The 16,171-nt window shown below is 32.6% G+C and overlaps 1 protein-coding gene across 1 annotated transcript; it reads left to right on the top strand.

The window, feature by feature from the left end:
* Positions 1-2,716: 2,716 nt before the first annotated feature.
* On the top strand, positions 2,717-9,890 carry LOC129794918 (CCAAT/enhancer-binding protein). The gene is made up of 2 exons (XM_055835858.1): positions 2,717-4,957; positions 7,185-9,890. Exon 1 carries the CDS (start codon positions 3,677-3,679, stop codon positions 4,838-4,840), a length of 1,164 nt encoding a protein of 387 aa, XP_055691833.1. The 5' UTR covers positions 2,717-3,676; the 3' UTR covers positions 4,841-4,957; positions 7,185-9,890.
* The last annotated feature ends 6,281 nt before the right edge of the window (positions 9,891-16,171 follow it).

Below are 16,171 nucleotides of genomic sequence, written 5' to 3'. Positions count from 1 at the left end.
CATTTATCATCGTGCGAGGAAAATTTTCCAAAGTTTTTTTTCTGTCATCTTTGAGATCAAAAATTCAACATTTTTCTTCTCCATTTCATGAGAGTGGGGTGAGAGCTTTCGCGATCTCGGGAAAAAAAGCTTCAGCACAGTGTGGAAAAAGTAGGTAATATGCGGTAGCGCAAAAATGTTTAATATGGGTGGATTTTCGTGCTTAAAGCTGAGACGAGTGCAATCGTGGGTCCACTTGAGAATTTTTCTACCATTGAGAATTAATAAAATCATTTAGTGGAATAAATTGTATTAAATTGTAAGTTGTAAGTGGCACTCGAAAAGAGAATTTTTATAGACTTCCCTCCCCGAAGAGTGTGTGTGAAGACTCTTTTTTTCTGTGTGTATAGAAGAGGAAGAAAAATGGGTCAACTATCGTGTTGGATTAATTCACTTCTTTTTTTTTTGGCTTTTCTTCTCATACAAACGCCACACATACTTTAAGTACTTTACTCCGCACTGGGCCCTTTTGCGCGCATTGCTGAGAGCCTTCCCCACCCCACCAAAAAAAACTCTTGTTTTACACACGAAAAAAAAATTCAAACAATTTTTCTTTTCACAAAAATTTTTCTGCGATGGATTATGCAATAGAAAATTAATTGCTTCTCTGTCTGTGCGTGAGATAACTTTAGCACCACCACCGCCCGAAAAAAAGCCCAAAATTTTCAACTCCAAAACATCGTCAAATGGGTTTTCTCTTTCGCATGGCTGATAATGAAAGTGAAATTTTTCAGCCATTTCTGTTCTATTTACGCGGTCTCACTCACTTTTTTTACCTCATTCACCGTGACTTTTTGGGCCACTTGTTGACCATTTTTGCCTTTTGTTTTGGACTAAATTCGTCACACTTAAATACTTTTGGAGATTTTTTTAATTATTTGTTTTTTTTTTTTCATTTATTTTGTGCTGAATTTTGGACAATAAACAAAAAATTCTATTAAAGGATTTTTTCGTTAAGGATTTGTTGTACTTAGCTTTGGGAAAATTTATTTAAAAAAAGCTCCAGGAGAGATTATTGGACAGTAGTAAGAAATTTTAGGAGTCTATTCACTTTGATTCGTGTCATAACTTAATTCAAAGATACTTAGCAGGCAAAAAAAATTTTCACGAATTAAAAGCATAAAAGCATAATGCTTAAGAGCCTTGTTTGCATGATTTGTTATTACAACGGAGCCTTGACGATTTCTTAAAAGGACATTATGCACTTTATACGAAATAAATAAAAATTAATTAACTCAGATTTGTTTCTTTTACTATGATTTTTCATATTTTAATACACATGAAAAATTTTATTTGTTCATTGTAAATGCATAAAATATTAATTTTGTAAAAGTTAGAAAAATTCGGCGGTTAAAGAAAAGGATTTTAGAACTTCTTGTGCTAAATTTTCAGAAGTTTATATGAGAATTGAATTTTTTCGACAATTTTGGCATCACACTTCGAGAAAAAAGGGATAACAAAGGAGACTATGCACTGAAGATAAATGAAGTCTTTCTTTTAATTTAATAAATATATCTTTGAACTAAATAGAAAAGATCTACTTTTCATTAAAGCATTGTACTAAATTCTTGTACATTCTGTAAGTAAAATAAACGAATTTAAAATTCTGAAACCTTTTCCTTACAATCTATTTCATTTTAAGACAAATAAAAAAAATCCTTGTACTAAAGTTTAGTACAGGAAGTAGCCTATTATATAAAAATTTTAATTTCATATCTCTGTAGTATTTATTCTACTTTTCATTTTAACATTTAAGGATGAATTTAAAAAATATAGTTTTTTTTTTAGAACGATTTCCATTGTCTGAAGTACTAATTCTTCTAGTAAAACGTTTCTCAGTGTACTAAATTGAGTAATTCTTTAATTTTTTAATGTAAAATTATGTTCAATCAAACTAAAACTGAACGTCTTTTTCTTTTCAATTTTGGAAGAGTTTTTCTCAATATTTTCTCTTCATATATTGTAATGAATTTTGTTTATAAATTTTTCTTTATTTTTCTATATTTTGTAAGCTGAAAACAGATCTGTGAACTCTTAAATAATTTTGTATATTTAATGAAAAAAAAAAACTGAACGTCTCTTCTTTCAATTTAATAAAATCTAGAATAAAAAGTTTTTCAAACATTTTGTACTAAAATAAACAATAACATGAATTTCCGTCAAAATATACAACAAAACCTATTTGAATTTAGTACAGAATGTTTTGCTCAGGGAATTTGAATGAATTCAAAGCAATTCCAATGCTCTGCAGTGTTTAACCACAAAGTTATGCCTCTATGAAAAATTCAGTAGAGCTATAGTGAAGCCATAGTCCTTTGTGTTCTAAAAATTCAAACATCACATGTGACAGGAAATTCAAGAATATACGGAAGGACTTTTTAGCACATTGCGAGTATTCTGACAGGATTTCCGCGATAGTACTGTCTTCCTCTCTCTGTCTCGCGCACAGATGTTTGCTGTGGCGCTTGGGAATGTGTGTGATGTGTGCAGTGAAAGTGACGTAGTTGTGTGTGTATGCGCGCGCAGCTAACCACGTCACACATTTCCCATTGATCTCCGCAAATGTTGCGCGTGTGTTAGATGGATCGGTGCGTGTGTGTGGGTTTGCACAGCGTGAATGGGCGCAAAAACAGCCAAAGTATTGAGTTTGGAGTGTGGTGCACATCGTAAAATCAGTCGGTGCTCAGCACTTTAGCCGCAAAGACGCGTTTACTGGCGTGAGCTCCAACTTGGTTCGCGAGCTTTTTTTTTTCGGGGGCAAATACACTGCATTCGGGATAGTGTGGTGACTGGTTGTATATAACCAGTTGCATCATAGATCCAAGACTTCAGTCGAATGAAAGTAAAGCGCGAGGGCACATCACAACTGTGACACAATACCCCACGGAGGATTTGAACACTTTTTTTTGCAATTATCGTGCCTTTTTGGGATAATTAATTTTTTTAAAGAAAAAAAAGTTTGAGGATAAACGCACTTGACCGTTGTGATTTAAATTTTTGAACTATATCCTGTTTATAAAACCTATCTCATTGTTATAGTAGCTCAAAGTGAATCAGTTGGAAGAACAAGGAATACAAAAAGAAATCAAACAGAGTGAAAGTGTGTTGAAGGAAAAACAAAAGGAAAAAGTTAGAAGAAAAGCTCAAATAATTGAGAGACTCTTTGTGAAGGCAGATGGATTATTTTTGGATAATTGATAAGTGATGAAGTGGCCAAAATGTCCGAAAGGAAGTGAACTTGACAGGTGATATTCGAAAGCAAATCAGTGCAATTTTTTTCAGACATTTTGCTGTGCAAGAAAACTGTTACAAAGAATTTCTTTTGAAAAGTGATTAAAGTTGAAGCAGAAGACATACTTTACATACATACGATCATTGTGCAATTAAAGTGATTAAAGAGGAATTTAAAAGTGCAATAAAAAAAGGACTTAAGGACCCATAAGACGTGTGAAGTTCCTGAAGAAGAAGAAGAAAGAAAATTTCGTGTGTGTCTTATGCAATCCCATTGATAAGACTCTTAAGAAAAGAAATCTTAAAAAAAAAAGAAAGAAAGGGTGTGACCAAGAGTAGCATTAGAACAATATATAGCATCGTAGGGGTCCAACGGCGACCCGGATAATGACGTTGTGCTTTCGATATGGAATCGCCACAGATGTATGATACTTCTCAGCCCATGGTACAGATTGAAGTGAAGAAGATTAACACAATGGCATCCAACAGTGGTGCAAGCGTCACCAATAACAACAACACATCCACCATTAATCACAACACATTGGTTAAGCATCAGCAGCATCATCTGCAGCAACAGCAGCAACAGCAGCAGCAGCAGCAACAACAGCAGCAGCAACAGCCCAGCAATGGGAGTAGTATCCTGCAGAAGCATATGCTGCAGCAGTACTCACAGAGTGACCTGGAGGAGTTAACATCGCAAGAGATCAGCCTGGATCTGCAGCACCTGATCGATGATCAATTTCGCGATCAGGAATCCATGGGGATCTTCACGGAGATGGTAACCCCGACCAATGGAACGACAAATGGGGGTCTCAATATGGCCGCCAAGGCGCTACAGTTGCAACAGAGTCGCCTTCAGGCGCCACAGGGGTATCCACGTACAACCCTAGCCTATATGCCGCAACCCGTGCACTCAGGAGCAACGTACACGAACAACTCCAGCGATGAGAACAGTAGCGTGGGATCGGATGCAACGACGAGCATCAAGGAGGAACCCGTGGATCCCGTTGAGTACCGGCGCCAGTTGGCGGCCAATGGGAATCCCCAATTTATGGGGGCAGCAGCAACGGGGGCACAAGCTGTACAAAATGGCGCCAATGGACCCACAATCTACCCCAACCTGCCACCAAATTACGCCAGCAATGGGTCCGGCAATACCTTCACCACCCTCACGCCGTCAACGGTGCTCCACCACCAGGCCCTACCTCACCTCCCATCGGCGGCGCACCTGGCAAATCTCAAGCATAAGCAGATGATGTCGCACCGGAAGCAGAGCAATAAGCACGTGGACAAGGGCACAGATGAGTACCGTCGACGACGCGAGCGGAACAACATTGCCGTGCGGAAGAGTCGCGAGAAGGCGAAGGTGCGATCGCGGGAGGTGGAGGAGAAAGTGAAGACGCTAATTAAGGAGAAGGAAGTCCTCATTCGCCGTCTCGAGGAGATGACAAATGAGATTCAGCTCCACAAGCAACTCTACATGCACCTCATAAACCACAGCAATCCCGAGATCAATCAAATCTGCCGAAGTGTCCTCAGTGTGGTTAACATGAGTGACCACGGAATGTAAGGGCGGGGTCCCCCACGCTCCCCCCATCAACTCCGGTGGTAATAATTTTTAAATTAATTTCTGGGTGTGGGCTAGAGGGAGCCAAAGATGATCATCAGACATCGCAAACAGTCGCTTGTAAGTGAGATCCACAGACTTTCCTCATCCCATTGTTTAAAAAAAAATGAGAATCACAATTAATAGAAAAAAAAAGAAAAGAAAATCATTGAGGAAGTTAAAAGATCCTGAAGATCTTCGTAAGGAAGTCTCTCTATGAGGTTTAAGATTGAATAGTAGCGACATTTTTGCAACAATTTGGATTCTTTTTATCAAAATTGCGTGTTATTCAATTGATTTTGGCATGTCTACAAAAGCTAAAACCTCGCATAGACCAGGGGGTTTAAACCCAATTGGATTTAAATTACTTTAACTTGAAGTAAAACTGATTTAAAAGTATTTGAAAATTATGTTCCTAAGATCAATTTTTCGATTTAACTGAAAATTCTTTCGGACCCTAAATCCTTTCTTCATATCCTGAAATTAGGACCCTTAGATTCTTTAAGGAAAATAAAATTTTATTTGGACGTCTTAATTAAGTTTTATTTATGTCCTGGAATTAGGGCCTCAAATCATTTAAATAAATTCGAAATTCGTTCGAATCCTAAAGGCGTTCTTTATATATTGCTATTAGGACCTCTAAATTATTCTTTTATTAATTTAGAGTTTTTTTTTGCATATTAAAAGTTCTTGAAATGCTTATTAACTTGAAAATTTGTTTGGTCATTTTATCTTTTATTTTCATCCTGAACTTGAGACCTCAAAATATAAAATTAAATTTTTTTTAAAATATATTTTGAGTTTTGTAACCGTCCTAAAATTTGGACCTCAGGACGTTTATTTAAATTGAAATTATATACGATCCTCTGAAGTTTTATTTATATCCTGAAATTAGGACCTCAAAACGTTTAAATTAATTGAAATTTGGTTTCGTTCTTTTATATTCTATTTATATCCTGAACTTAGGACCTCAAAACGTTTATTTAAATTGAAAATATTTTCGATCCTATGAAATTTTACTTATACCCTGAAATTAGGACATCAAAAAAGTTCTTTAAATTAATGTTTTTGAACATCTTTTATGTTTTATTAACGTCATGAAATTAGGACCTCAAAACTTTTAATTTAATTGAAAATTTGTTTCATTCTTTTATGTTGTACTAGTCAACCCGAGCCCCCAATCACGTGTGAGCAAACTCCATTTTAAGCTATAAAAGGGGGGCGTATATTAGTAAGGGGGATGAATTGAATAATACGGTACCCCGAAAAATTTTTTAAATAAAAAAATCCCGTTATCTGACCCTTCAGCAGGTAGAAAATGGAAAAAATCAATTTTTCTGTGGGGGCGCTATAAAGGGGGGTTGGGGCGGAATCCCATATAGCGCTTGCAACTCGTATTGACCCCCTCTACCTCCATACCAAATTTCATCAAGATCGGCCCAGCCGTTTCGGAGGAGTTCATGTGCCACAGACAAACAAACATTTCAGCTTTATATATTAAGATTTATATCCTGAAAATAGGACCGCAAAACATGTTTCTTTTTTTTATTATTTTTTGGACATTTTTTTAAATTTTACGACCTCAGAAAACTTAAATAAAGTAAAATTTTATTCAGACCTTATTTTTTTCAGACAAGGAAATCTAATATTAGGACCCCAATAGTTCTGACACTTAATTTCCTTTATTTATTTTAGACACTTAAATGTTACTTCACTCATTTAAATTTTTACCTATTGTCCTGAAGTTTAGTAAATAGATTTTTTTAATTTTTCAAAATGCAAAGTTAGGACCCTAAAGCATTAAAAACTTTGATATTTGAATTTAGAACCCAAGATTTTCAATAACAAATTGTTTTAAAATATTTTTTGTTTAAATAAGGGTTTGTTATTTTATTTAAGTCTAAATTTAACCTCTTTGTAACCTTAAAAATTTTCTGAAATTGATAAAATAAGATCCTTATCCAGCGACGCTTTACTTTTTTTCTTTTCAAAAGCTAAAAATCAATCATTACTTTAAGTAATAAGAAATTTCTTAAAATTACATAAGAAAACTAGAAGGTTTAATCTTAAACCTCATAGAGATAAACCCTAATTCCTCATTGAGTAGAAAAAAATCACTCGTAACGATGTAAATTAGATTAAGGACAATTTATACAGCGACTTTGTACAAATTAACTGATGCTGAGGATATTTTCTATAGAACGAAAGTAATCACCCCAATGCTACAAAACATTTCATAAGTTTTTTTTTTAATTAATTTATAACTTTAAGACTTGAAGCAATATTTTTTCCCTTTAATTCTCTTTAGATGGTCAGTCTGCTAACAGCATCGATTTTTTTATGTGAAAGAAAAGTTAAATCTATCTTCTACCATGTTCTTCCTCCACAAACTTCATCCTATTTATTCCTCATTCTACACTGTTAAAAATGGTTTGAGAAAGTTTTTTTTTGTAGTTCTTTTTTTACCATGCAATTATGACAAAGTGTACCAAATAGTTGAATATCATGGGGTTTAGGTTTAAGTCTCGATTATGAAAAAAGTTTAGTGTCTAAATTTTTCGAGTAAGAATTCTTTTGAGACTTAAACCTCATGGATAAACCCCGTGGTACGTTTTAAGGTGAAATACTTAACCTTATAGAAGAATTGTTTGTTTTTGTAACTGCAACGAAATAAGAAAATGAAAATTCCCAGGAGGAAAACCCACAAAAAACACATCATAGAATTTATCTTTTATTAAAACAAAAAATCTGTATATAGAGAAATTTTTAAAATAAATAATATATTTTTTGTAAATAGAACGTAATTAAGGAGAAAATGTAAACTTGTAAAATAAGACTAAATTAAAATGCAAAAAAATCCTTCGTGTGGCTGAAAGCTCTCAGAAGCGAATGATAAATGAAAATACTGCCCTTTCTACTATTTTTTTTTGTGCAAACTCTTTTAAATCATATTAATATTTTTTCATATTAAATTTTAAGGTTTGAATGGTTGAACGTATAAAGAAAACTCCCCCTTTGAATGAGAAATGAAGAAGAAAATTAAGAAAAAAATGTGATTATTAATGTCTATTTAAATCCCTATCCTTTGTACATTTTATACGCAAAAAAAACACAAATTTTCAATGTGAAAAATCAGTGGAAAAATGTCAAAGTGATACGATGCATTAATTTTTATTTAATAACAAAAAACTAAAAAAAAAAAACATTTTTCCCCTGGATTTATCTAAAGTTACCAGAATAAGAAAGCAACACGGGTATGAAAATGTAGGCTCTGAAAATTTTTTAAAATGATTTTTTAAACATTTCTGTGTCGATTTAATTCAATAAAGAACCATTTCTTGACGTAAAAATCGTAAATTAAAAGAAGACACAGAATTAAAGGAAAGCCAGGATTTTTTTTTAAATATAGAAGGGGAATTAACATTGAAATGTAAGACATAATGCGTAAGCTGAAAGACGTAAGATTAAAAAAAAAGTAAGTAAATGCAAGAAGATAATCTTTCTATCAATTTTTTCTTTGATTTTATTTTAATAAAAAGTTTTTCTGATAATTTTAGTAAAAAAATCAATTTTGAGGTTATGTTCTCTACGATTACATTAATATTTATTTTTTGCGGCATTTTCTTACGGAAATCCAGATGTTTTGAGGTTATGATTAGTATAAACGACGTTGAATGATTCAAAGAGAAAGCTTTGGGCTCGCTGGAAGCGTCGTAGATCAAGAAAAATTGTGTCTAGAGAAACACAAAGATTTCCAAAGCTTTCGGCAGAAATCTGTCTGCCTTCCTCAGGGGGTAAGAAAAGAGATTTTATTGAACAAATTTTATTTAATTTGTTAAATAAAATCTCAATTTAATAATTATTTTATTTTAATAATTTAACTTTTTAATTCTGTCAATTATTCTGTTTTTTTTCTAATTTTGAAAGATAGTAAATTTTGACAGTTGGTGTTTAAAAAAATTGTTGTCCTGCTATGAAAGAAAATAAATTTCTTGCCAGAATTCTATGAAAAAGGTGTTCGGAAGTTTCCTAGTAAAATATTGTTCTTTTCTTTTGTTTTCTCTTTTAATTTTCTGTTTAATCAACTTGTCAACGTATATTTGCAGTCGGAGTAAAAAACATAACCTCAAAATTTGTTTCTTTTCTCTTTAAAATGAATCAAATGAATAACGCTTTGGTCGTAACATCTATAGCCTTAAAAATTAATAATAAAATGTTATAAAAAAGAATATTAAGAGACTACAAACTTCTTACGCTTACGCCGTCTCACAATTTACAATTTTTCTTACATTTCATTGTGAGTTCCTCCTATACAAACAAAATATTAAGTAAACTACTGAGGCAATACTAAGATGTACAGAAAGAATAATGAATGTTAGTGAAAATTTTTCATTTTGTTTTAAACAAATAACAAATCAGTTGCATTTATATAATTTTTTCTATCAGTGTAAGAAATGAATCTGATGAAAAATTAAGAAGTTTCACCTGAAAGAAATACTAATTAATAATTATTTTTGTATTTATTTCCTCACAATTCTTGTATTATATATTTCCCCATTTAAAAGAAAAACTCCCCTACCCTGAATTTCCACTAAAAAAAATAAATAAAAATAAAAATGAAAATTACTATTTTCTTCTCTACTTCAACTCTGGGCTGCAATAAGAAAAAAAAATCCAATTTTATTTAAGATGTGAAAGAAAGAAAAAAAAAGTGAGATAGACCTGCTAAAATTAGGAGTTGGCGAATGATATTTTCACGACGGTTAAGTTACCATTAGGAATTTTCTTCGTGTAGTGAGAAAATTGACGATATAAAATATTTGATGACTTTTTTTTGTATAAAGAAATGCTATTAATTTGTTTTTTTTTGTAAGGAAGAGAAGCGAATTACAAACTTTTCTTTATTTTTTGTATGTAAGTTGTGCGATGTAAAAATGAGAGAAATGAAAAATGTGTAAATTTAAGTGAGAAAATGATTGAAAAATAAAGGAAAAATACATTGAAAAAAGAAAAACTTTTATTTTAACTTTTGCCAAGAAAAGAATAAGTTTTGCTTCGTCTCGTCTGATTTTGACGCCAAGTTTTGAGAATTCTTTTCGCCAATCGAGGAAAAACATGTGGCATCCGCTTCCCTTTTTATTTTATTCATCTCATTGAGGGCCAAAACCTGCGAGAAAGCAAAGGAAGATCATCCGCAGCACATTTCTCGCGCATTTGGCACCCGATCCCGCACCGTCAAAAAGCTCAATGGTGGGTAAAAAGTAGGTTCACATGCACCCAAAAATAGCAACGTCTCCTCTTCTCCATCTCTGAACGAAGGGAGCACACCGCAGCGGATAAAAAGGCAAAATGCAATTGGCAGCGAGTGCCACATGCGAAATGTGCAAATGGCCTAAGTATTTGTCTTATGCGAGCATTCTTGCAGTGACCGTGAAGATCATACATAGTGGGAGCCAACAATGAGGTATGTCTGCACCCAAAAAATTTCCCTTTTCACCCATTGTGTCTCACAAGGGGCAAGATTATTGCCAGAGAAATGCAAAGAGTGTGACAGTAAATGCGACTTATGCCACTTCAAATTATAACTTTTCTTTTAAGATAGATACAAAGGGGGAACTGCGGCTGTAAGTTAGATTTTTTGGTTTTAGAATAATTTCTTGTGGTTTTTCTTTATTAATTTCTTGAATTCATCGGACATAATTTAAACTATTTTGTGCTATTTAAAAAATAAATAATCGAACATTGAAATTTAAAAAAATCAAATGGCATTAACCCTTTTCTGACATTATTTTCTCGATTTTGTGATACACATGGAAGAAAAAAATTTTCGGGTTGTTATTTTTTTTTATATTTTTAAAATCCCATTCCTCAAGGAAAATATTTCATTAATTTCCAATAAATAACTTTTTTTTTAAATAATAAAATAAATATTCCCGTTTTTAAAAATTAAGCTATCATGTTTTCTATAGTTAGCCTTTTGAATCACTTTTTAACTCATAATTTAAAAAAAATCTAGACCGATTTTGATGAAAATTAGAGGAAACCATCAGAGGAGTAATAAAGAAAATTTAAAAACTGAGTTCGATCGAATAAGGAGTTATTGAAAAAAATTTGAGAAAACTTACCTTTGGGATCAAGGGGTGTCTATCTGAATGAAATTATTCGGACCTTTGGAAAATTCTCGATTATTCGATAATATTCGTATTATTTGATAAACAAAACCAAATATTGACTTTTAGTCTCAAAATAGCTCAGATTGAGAAGCAGAAGCCTAAAAAATATTTAATTATAGCCTCAAAAGGGGACTACATTCAAACCGAATAGTAAATTCAACCCGAAACGTGCTAAATTTATGCCTAAACAAAAAAGACTAAATTTAAGTATAAATTTTCTTTTAAATTTTAAAAAGGCAGAGATTGAGGAACAAAAGCTTAAAAAATACTCAATTAAAGCCTAGAAAGGACAAAAAGTTGTCAATTCAAACAGAAAAGTAGTAAATTGAATTTAAAACGTAGTAAATACAAGCCTTAAAATAATATTTGGTTTTCAAACCTGAAAAGGCAGAGTCTTCAACTTAAAAATGCTTTTAAAAAATATTTAATTGAAGCCTGAAAATGAGCAAAATTAAAACCTTTTTTCGATTTTTATTCGGTTTCGTGTTATTTGCCAAGGTATTAAGGGATATTTATGGTAAATTAAAATATTCAAATCTTCCATTATAACAAAAATATTCGTCAGATAAACACCAAATGTTGAATTTTGAATTTCTTAAAGAGCATTCTTGCACATTTCTTTTTGCTAAAGCAACAGTCTTAAAAGTCTGCTCTACGTCAAAGAAAATCATCTTCTCTGGCATTAAGAACTTAAATTAATCTTCACAAAAGTTCTTTAGAAACAGAATGAATGCAACATGTTCTTTCAATTTATTTATTTATTTCTTCATTCATCTGCTTAATTTTTTATTATTTTCAAAATTTTGAATTTTATTTCCACAATGTTTTTTTCTTTTCTTAAGCTATTATATCTACCTAATAATTTTATTTATTTTAAGTAAATAATATACCCAAATGAAACTTTAATGATTTATAGAAAGACGAGAACAATATTTAAAATTCATAATTCGCATAAAAAAATTAATTTCTTTCAGACACCCGCAGTGAATGATTCTTCAGCATGCTGGCAGTTTTTTTAGCACCACACACGTCCTCCCAAAGTGAAAGTTTTTCGTGTAATATGAAAATTTTTCCCTTGTCTCCCATGTGGTGGATTGAAAAAAAAAAAAGAAAAATTTAAATATTTGAATAATAATAGGTAAAGTGTTAATATGGCCTCACCGACTCATCAATATGCTGTACCGGAGACACTCCATAAATCTCATGCGACGCACTTGTATATTGTCATAATTATCATTTGAACGAAGCCCATTTGTTTGTCTTTTGTGGGGTCCCAAAATGCGCGAAATTTTTACTTGTTTTCCTCTCGATGGACTTTTGTGCAGAATTCTGCCAGAGAAAAAATTTTGGCGGGAAATGGAGGGTTCGGGGAGGGAGGGAGAGAGAGAGAAAAAAGAGAGAATCGAGTGGAGAGATTAATTAGAGCGTTGCCTTTTACATAAAACTTTGTACATTGGGGTTTTAGAGACGATGAAGTAACATTATTCGAATGTGCTTCGAATCCCATGCTGCATTTTCACCATATTAAATTCAGCAATACCCCGAGACTTTTGCAATTGTGCCACCGATTGAAAATTCATACGAAAACACCTCTTTTTTCCACAATACTGTTAGTGCTGCATGCCCTGTGAGAAAATCCACGGGCTCAACGTGAAAATTCACTGCCCACAATCATTGATTCTCCCTATTGGCAAATTTCATTTTTTTTTCTCTAAAACTTCTCTTTGCACAATTTTCCCATCATATTTTCTCTCACAAAAAATTCAAATTTTTGCTCATTGTTTGACGAAAGCTTCTCACCTGGCAATGGAAGTTCTAGAACATTCAGATTAAAAGGAAAATCTCCTTCCTAAAAAAAACTACAAAAGCTTCCCCAACTTTTCCCTTTAGGCAGCCAAAAGTGCTTGCAATTCGATTTCAAATTCACAGAGCGTAACAGCGCCGAAGCGAAAGTGTTGGCTTTTCATAATTCCAAAATGCCAGAACATAAGGTTTGAAAATGAAAAATAAAAGCCGCACATTCCATTGACTTTTTCTGCCCATTGTCTCGGCATTTTTTTTTTTTTTTGCCTACAGTCGCCGGTTAAACTATTTTCACGCATTTCGGCTTTAAACATTTGACGTACACGCCTTTTGAACCCTATATCATGAGATCTTGTAGGGCCGACAAAATATTTAATTTGTTGTTTAAAGGGAAGGTTTTTTAACTCTTAAGTTGCATTTATGGGGTCGATTCAGTTAATAAATCTTTTCCTTTCTTACAATTCGTTAGTTACGTATAAAATTTTTAGTAAGTACACTGTCATTCAAAATTTTATTCAATTGCTACTAAAGTCTGTAGTAATGGAACATTTACTAAAAATTTTTAGTTATTATAACAAAATATTTTAGTTATGATGACTTGAATCATTGAAGTCTTTTATTATCTTTACTAAAATTTCATTAGGCAGTAAATTTTTTAATGAAGATAACTAAAATTTTTAGTTTTACTTCTCTATTACTAAAGTTTTATTTAAATTCATTAATTTTTCCAACTGGAACTTTAAGACAAATAACTACAATAATTTTTTCTTCTCTTAATAAAGTTAAGCCATGGCAATTAAACATTTAGTTGGTATGTAATGATAACTAAAATTAGAATTACAGTGTATTCTTTTAAAAATCTTGTAATATCTTGACATTTTCTTTCTTTCTTTAATCGCGTATTTAAAGGAAAGTTTCTTTTCCAGCGGTTATTAACGATCTTGTTGAATGTTTTTTGGAACATCAAACCTTTTTTTTCTTTTATGGAACAACAATAGAACTATTTAAAAATGTCAACTGTCAAAATCTTACAACAACTTTTAAATTGTAAGAAAATAAAAGATTTTTGACGGAATCGTCCCCTATATTAGGGCAAAATTCAGCGTAAAAATCATTTAAATTTATTTTAAAAATTTTTATTGTAAGTCTTCAAAATATTCTTTTATCATCAAATAATATTTTACGCAGAATACTGATTTTTTTAAAACAATAAATAACAATAAACTAAATCTCAAAGTTCAGTTTTTCCAAGATTCCTCAAGCTTTGAGAAAATCATTTCAATTCAAACAAACCCATTGATTAATTAAGGGATCTTCTCGAATTCCGATATTACCCAATTCACCTTAAACTCTCTCTATTTATGCCTTTTATTGCTAGTAAATTAAATTAAAATAGCAGGTATAGGTAAGGCATATTATAAAACAATCAGCTTAATTTCCATAAATTTTCTCATAATTAAAAAGAACTCTGCGGCGTGATGAGCAAGAAGGTAAAAGTTGAATATTATGATAAATGGTAAAATCATAATGCTGCTCTTTTGTTTTATGTAACATTGTGAAATACTGTTAACAGGTGTAATCAATTTAAGGAATGAAAGAAAAAAGCTTTTTCCGAGGGAATTAAGACTCTTTTTTTTCATAAAGGGTTCATAGAAAAAAAAATTCCATCGTTGAGTGGCTGAGGGTCAATTAAGGGGTGTAATTGGTTGTTATTGGATGACTCGTGTGCCTATTGGATAGTGTTGTGCTGGGAAAATGTCACTAAAAGGGGGTGGAAGTCAAAAAAGGTGAATTGTCTCATATTTAGATTTAATGGTTGAGTTACTTTTGGTTGAAGAGGGAGAGAGAGAGAGGAATAAATTGAAAGTGGATAATTTGCGTGTCGCAACATCAATTACCCACTAAAATGGAATAATGCATTGAGAAATAAGGGTTAGCCAATTCCGAGGGCTACCCACCGACTTTTCCCTCATTTCTGTGTGAATTATTGATGAGATCGATGTGAGAATGAAATGGAAATTAAATGAAAACACGCAGATTTTTTTTAAAAGAAAAATGTGGAAAAACTGGAATAAGGAAAACTTCTCATAATCCAATTTTAGGGAAAATATTGATACAGTTGCTGAATGCAAGAAGTTCGTTGTGAAAATTTTATGCGGCTTTTTTGTCCCTTTTATAACTCTGCGACAATTCATCGATGAAACATTGACATCAATGTTTCAAAGCATTCAAAGGAATCACTTCTTATATACTTGAATAATCTCCTTTGTAAAAACCTTAAGGATTCATCGGAAATTTCCTTAAATTTGACTTAGGAGACAATCTCATTGATGAAACATTGACGTCAATGTTTCAAAACATTTAAAGAAAACACTAAAATAATGCTTGAATAAACTCCTTTGTAAAAACCTTAAGGATTCATCGGAATTTTCTTTAAATAAATTTTTTTCTTAACCTCTTTTTTTTTGCAATGTTTAATGAAGACGATCCACAAGACCACGGATGAAAGCGAAAGTGCTGGCGCATTTGGGGAGAGCCCATAGATGGAAACTTGTACCGAATGTTTCGAGTGGGGGAGTTTAGTGTGGGATCTATGAGTGTCTTGTTGAACCTACATAGTTTTTTTTTTTGGGGGTATCCAACCATATAGAAAAAAAACTTCAGATACAACTGATAACGCATGTCTAACACACATAGAAACATTAAGCTTTCTCACTCTTCCCTGACACACTTTTCCCGCAACGCCTGGTGTTTTCTCCTACATCGAGCCCTTTTGCCACTCTCACTTGTTTCTCAAACACGGAAAATTCCTCAATGTGGGGCCTGTGCTCCAATTGGACGGGGTGGGAGGCAGGGCACCCGCTCGGTTTTTAGGAGGAAAAAAAAGAGAAGTTTTTTATGTATTTTAGAGCAGCGCGCGCAAAAGAAGGCCCAACTATCTGCAGCGCCAGAGCAAAAGTCTGTGTGTCTGTTTGCTGTTTATTATTTTGGAAGGTTTTTATGGTATTTAGGTCGCGCTGGGCTATTTATGACCTTAAACATTTATATTAAGTTATCGTGTTTTTTTACTATGCTGCTCTCGCCACTCTATCTCACCCGAAAAAAAAACTAAAACTCCTTCATGAAAATCTCTTGAGACGTTCTCATTGGCATTTGATGCATTTTAATCCCAAACTATTGTAGAATGAACTAAAAAAAAAGCTTCATAAAAGTGCCTGATCAGCTTCCTGTCTGATTGAATTTGATGATTTAAGCTCTCTTTGCTTGAAGGAGTTTATTCATCTTGATGCACTCCTAACATCAAAGGAAGATACATAGC

Source organism: Lutzomyia longipalpis, chromosome 4, assembly GCF_024334085.1.
Source record: "Lutzomyia longipalpis isolate SR_M1_2022 chromosome 4, ASM2433408v1".
Lineage (NCBI taxonomy): Eukaryota > Metazoa > Arthropoda > Insecta > Diptera > Psychodidae > Lutzomyia > Lutzomyia longipalpis.
The sequence above is the reverse complement of the archived record's forward strand: the minus strand, read 5'-3'. Positions and strand labels throughout refer to the sequence as shown.

Bases quoted from the DNA above. Each gene is read 5' to 3' on its own strand.
- LOC129794918 (XM_055835858.1), top strand. From the start codon at position 3,677: ATGGAATCGCCACAGATGTATGATACTTCTCAGCCCATGGTACAGATT.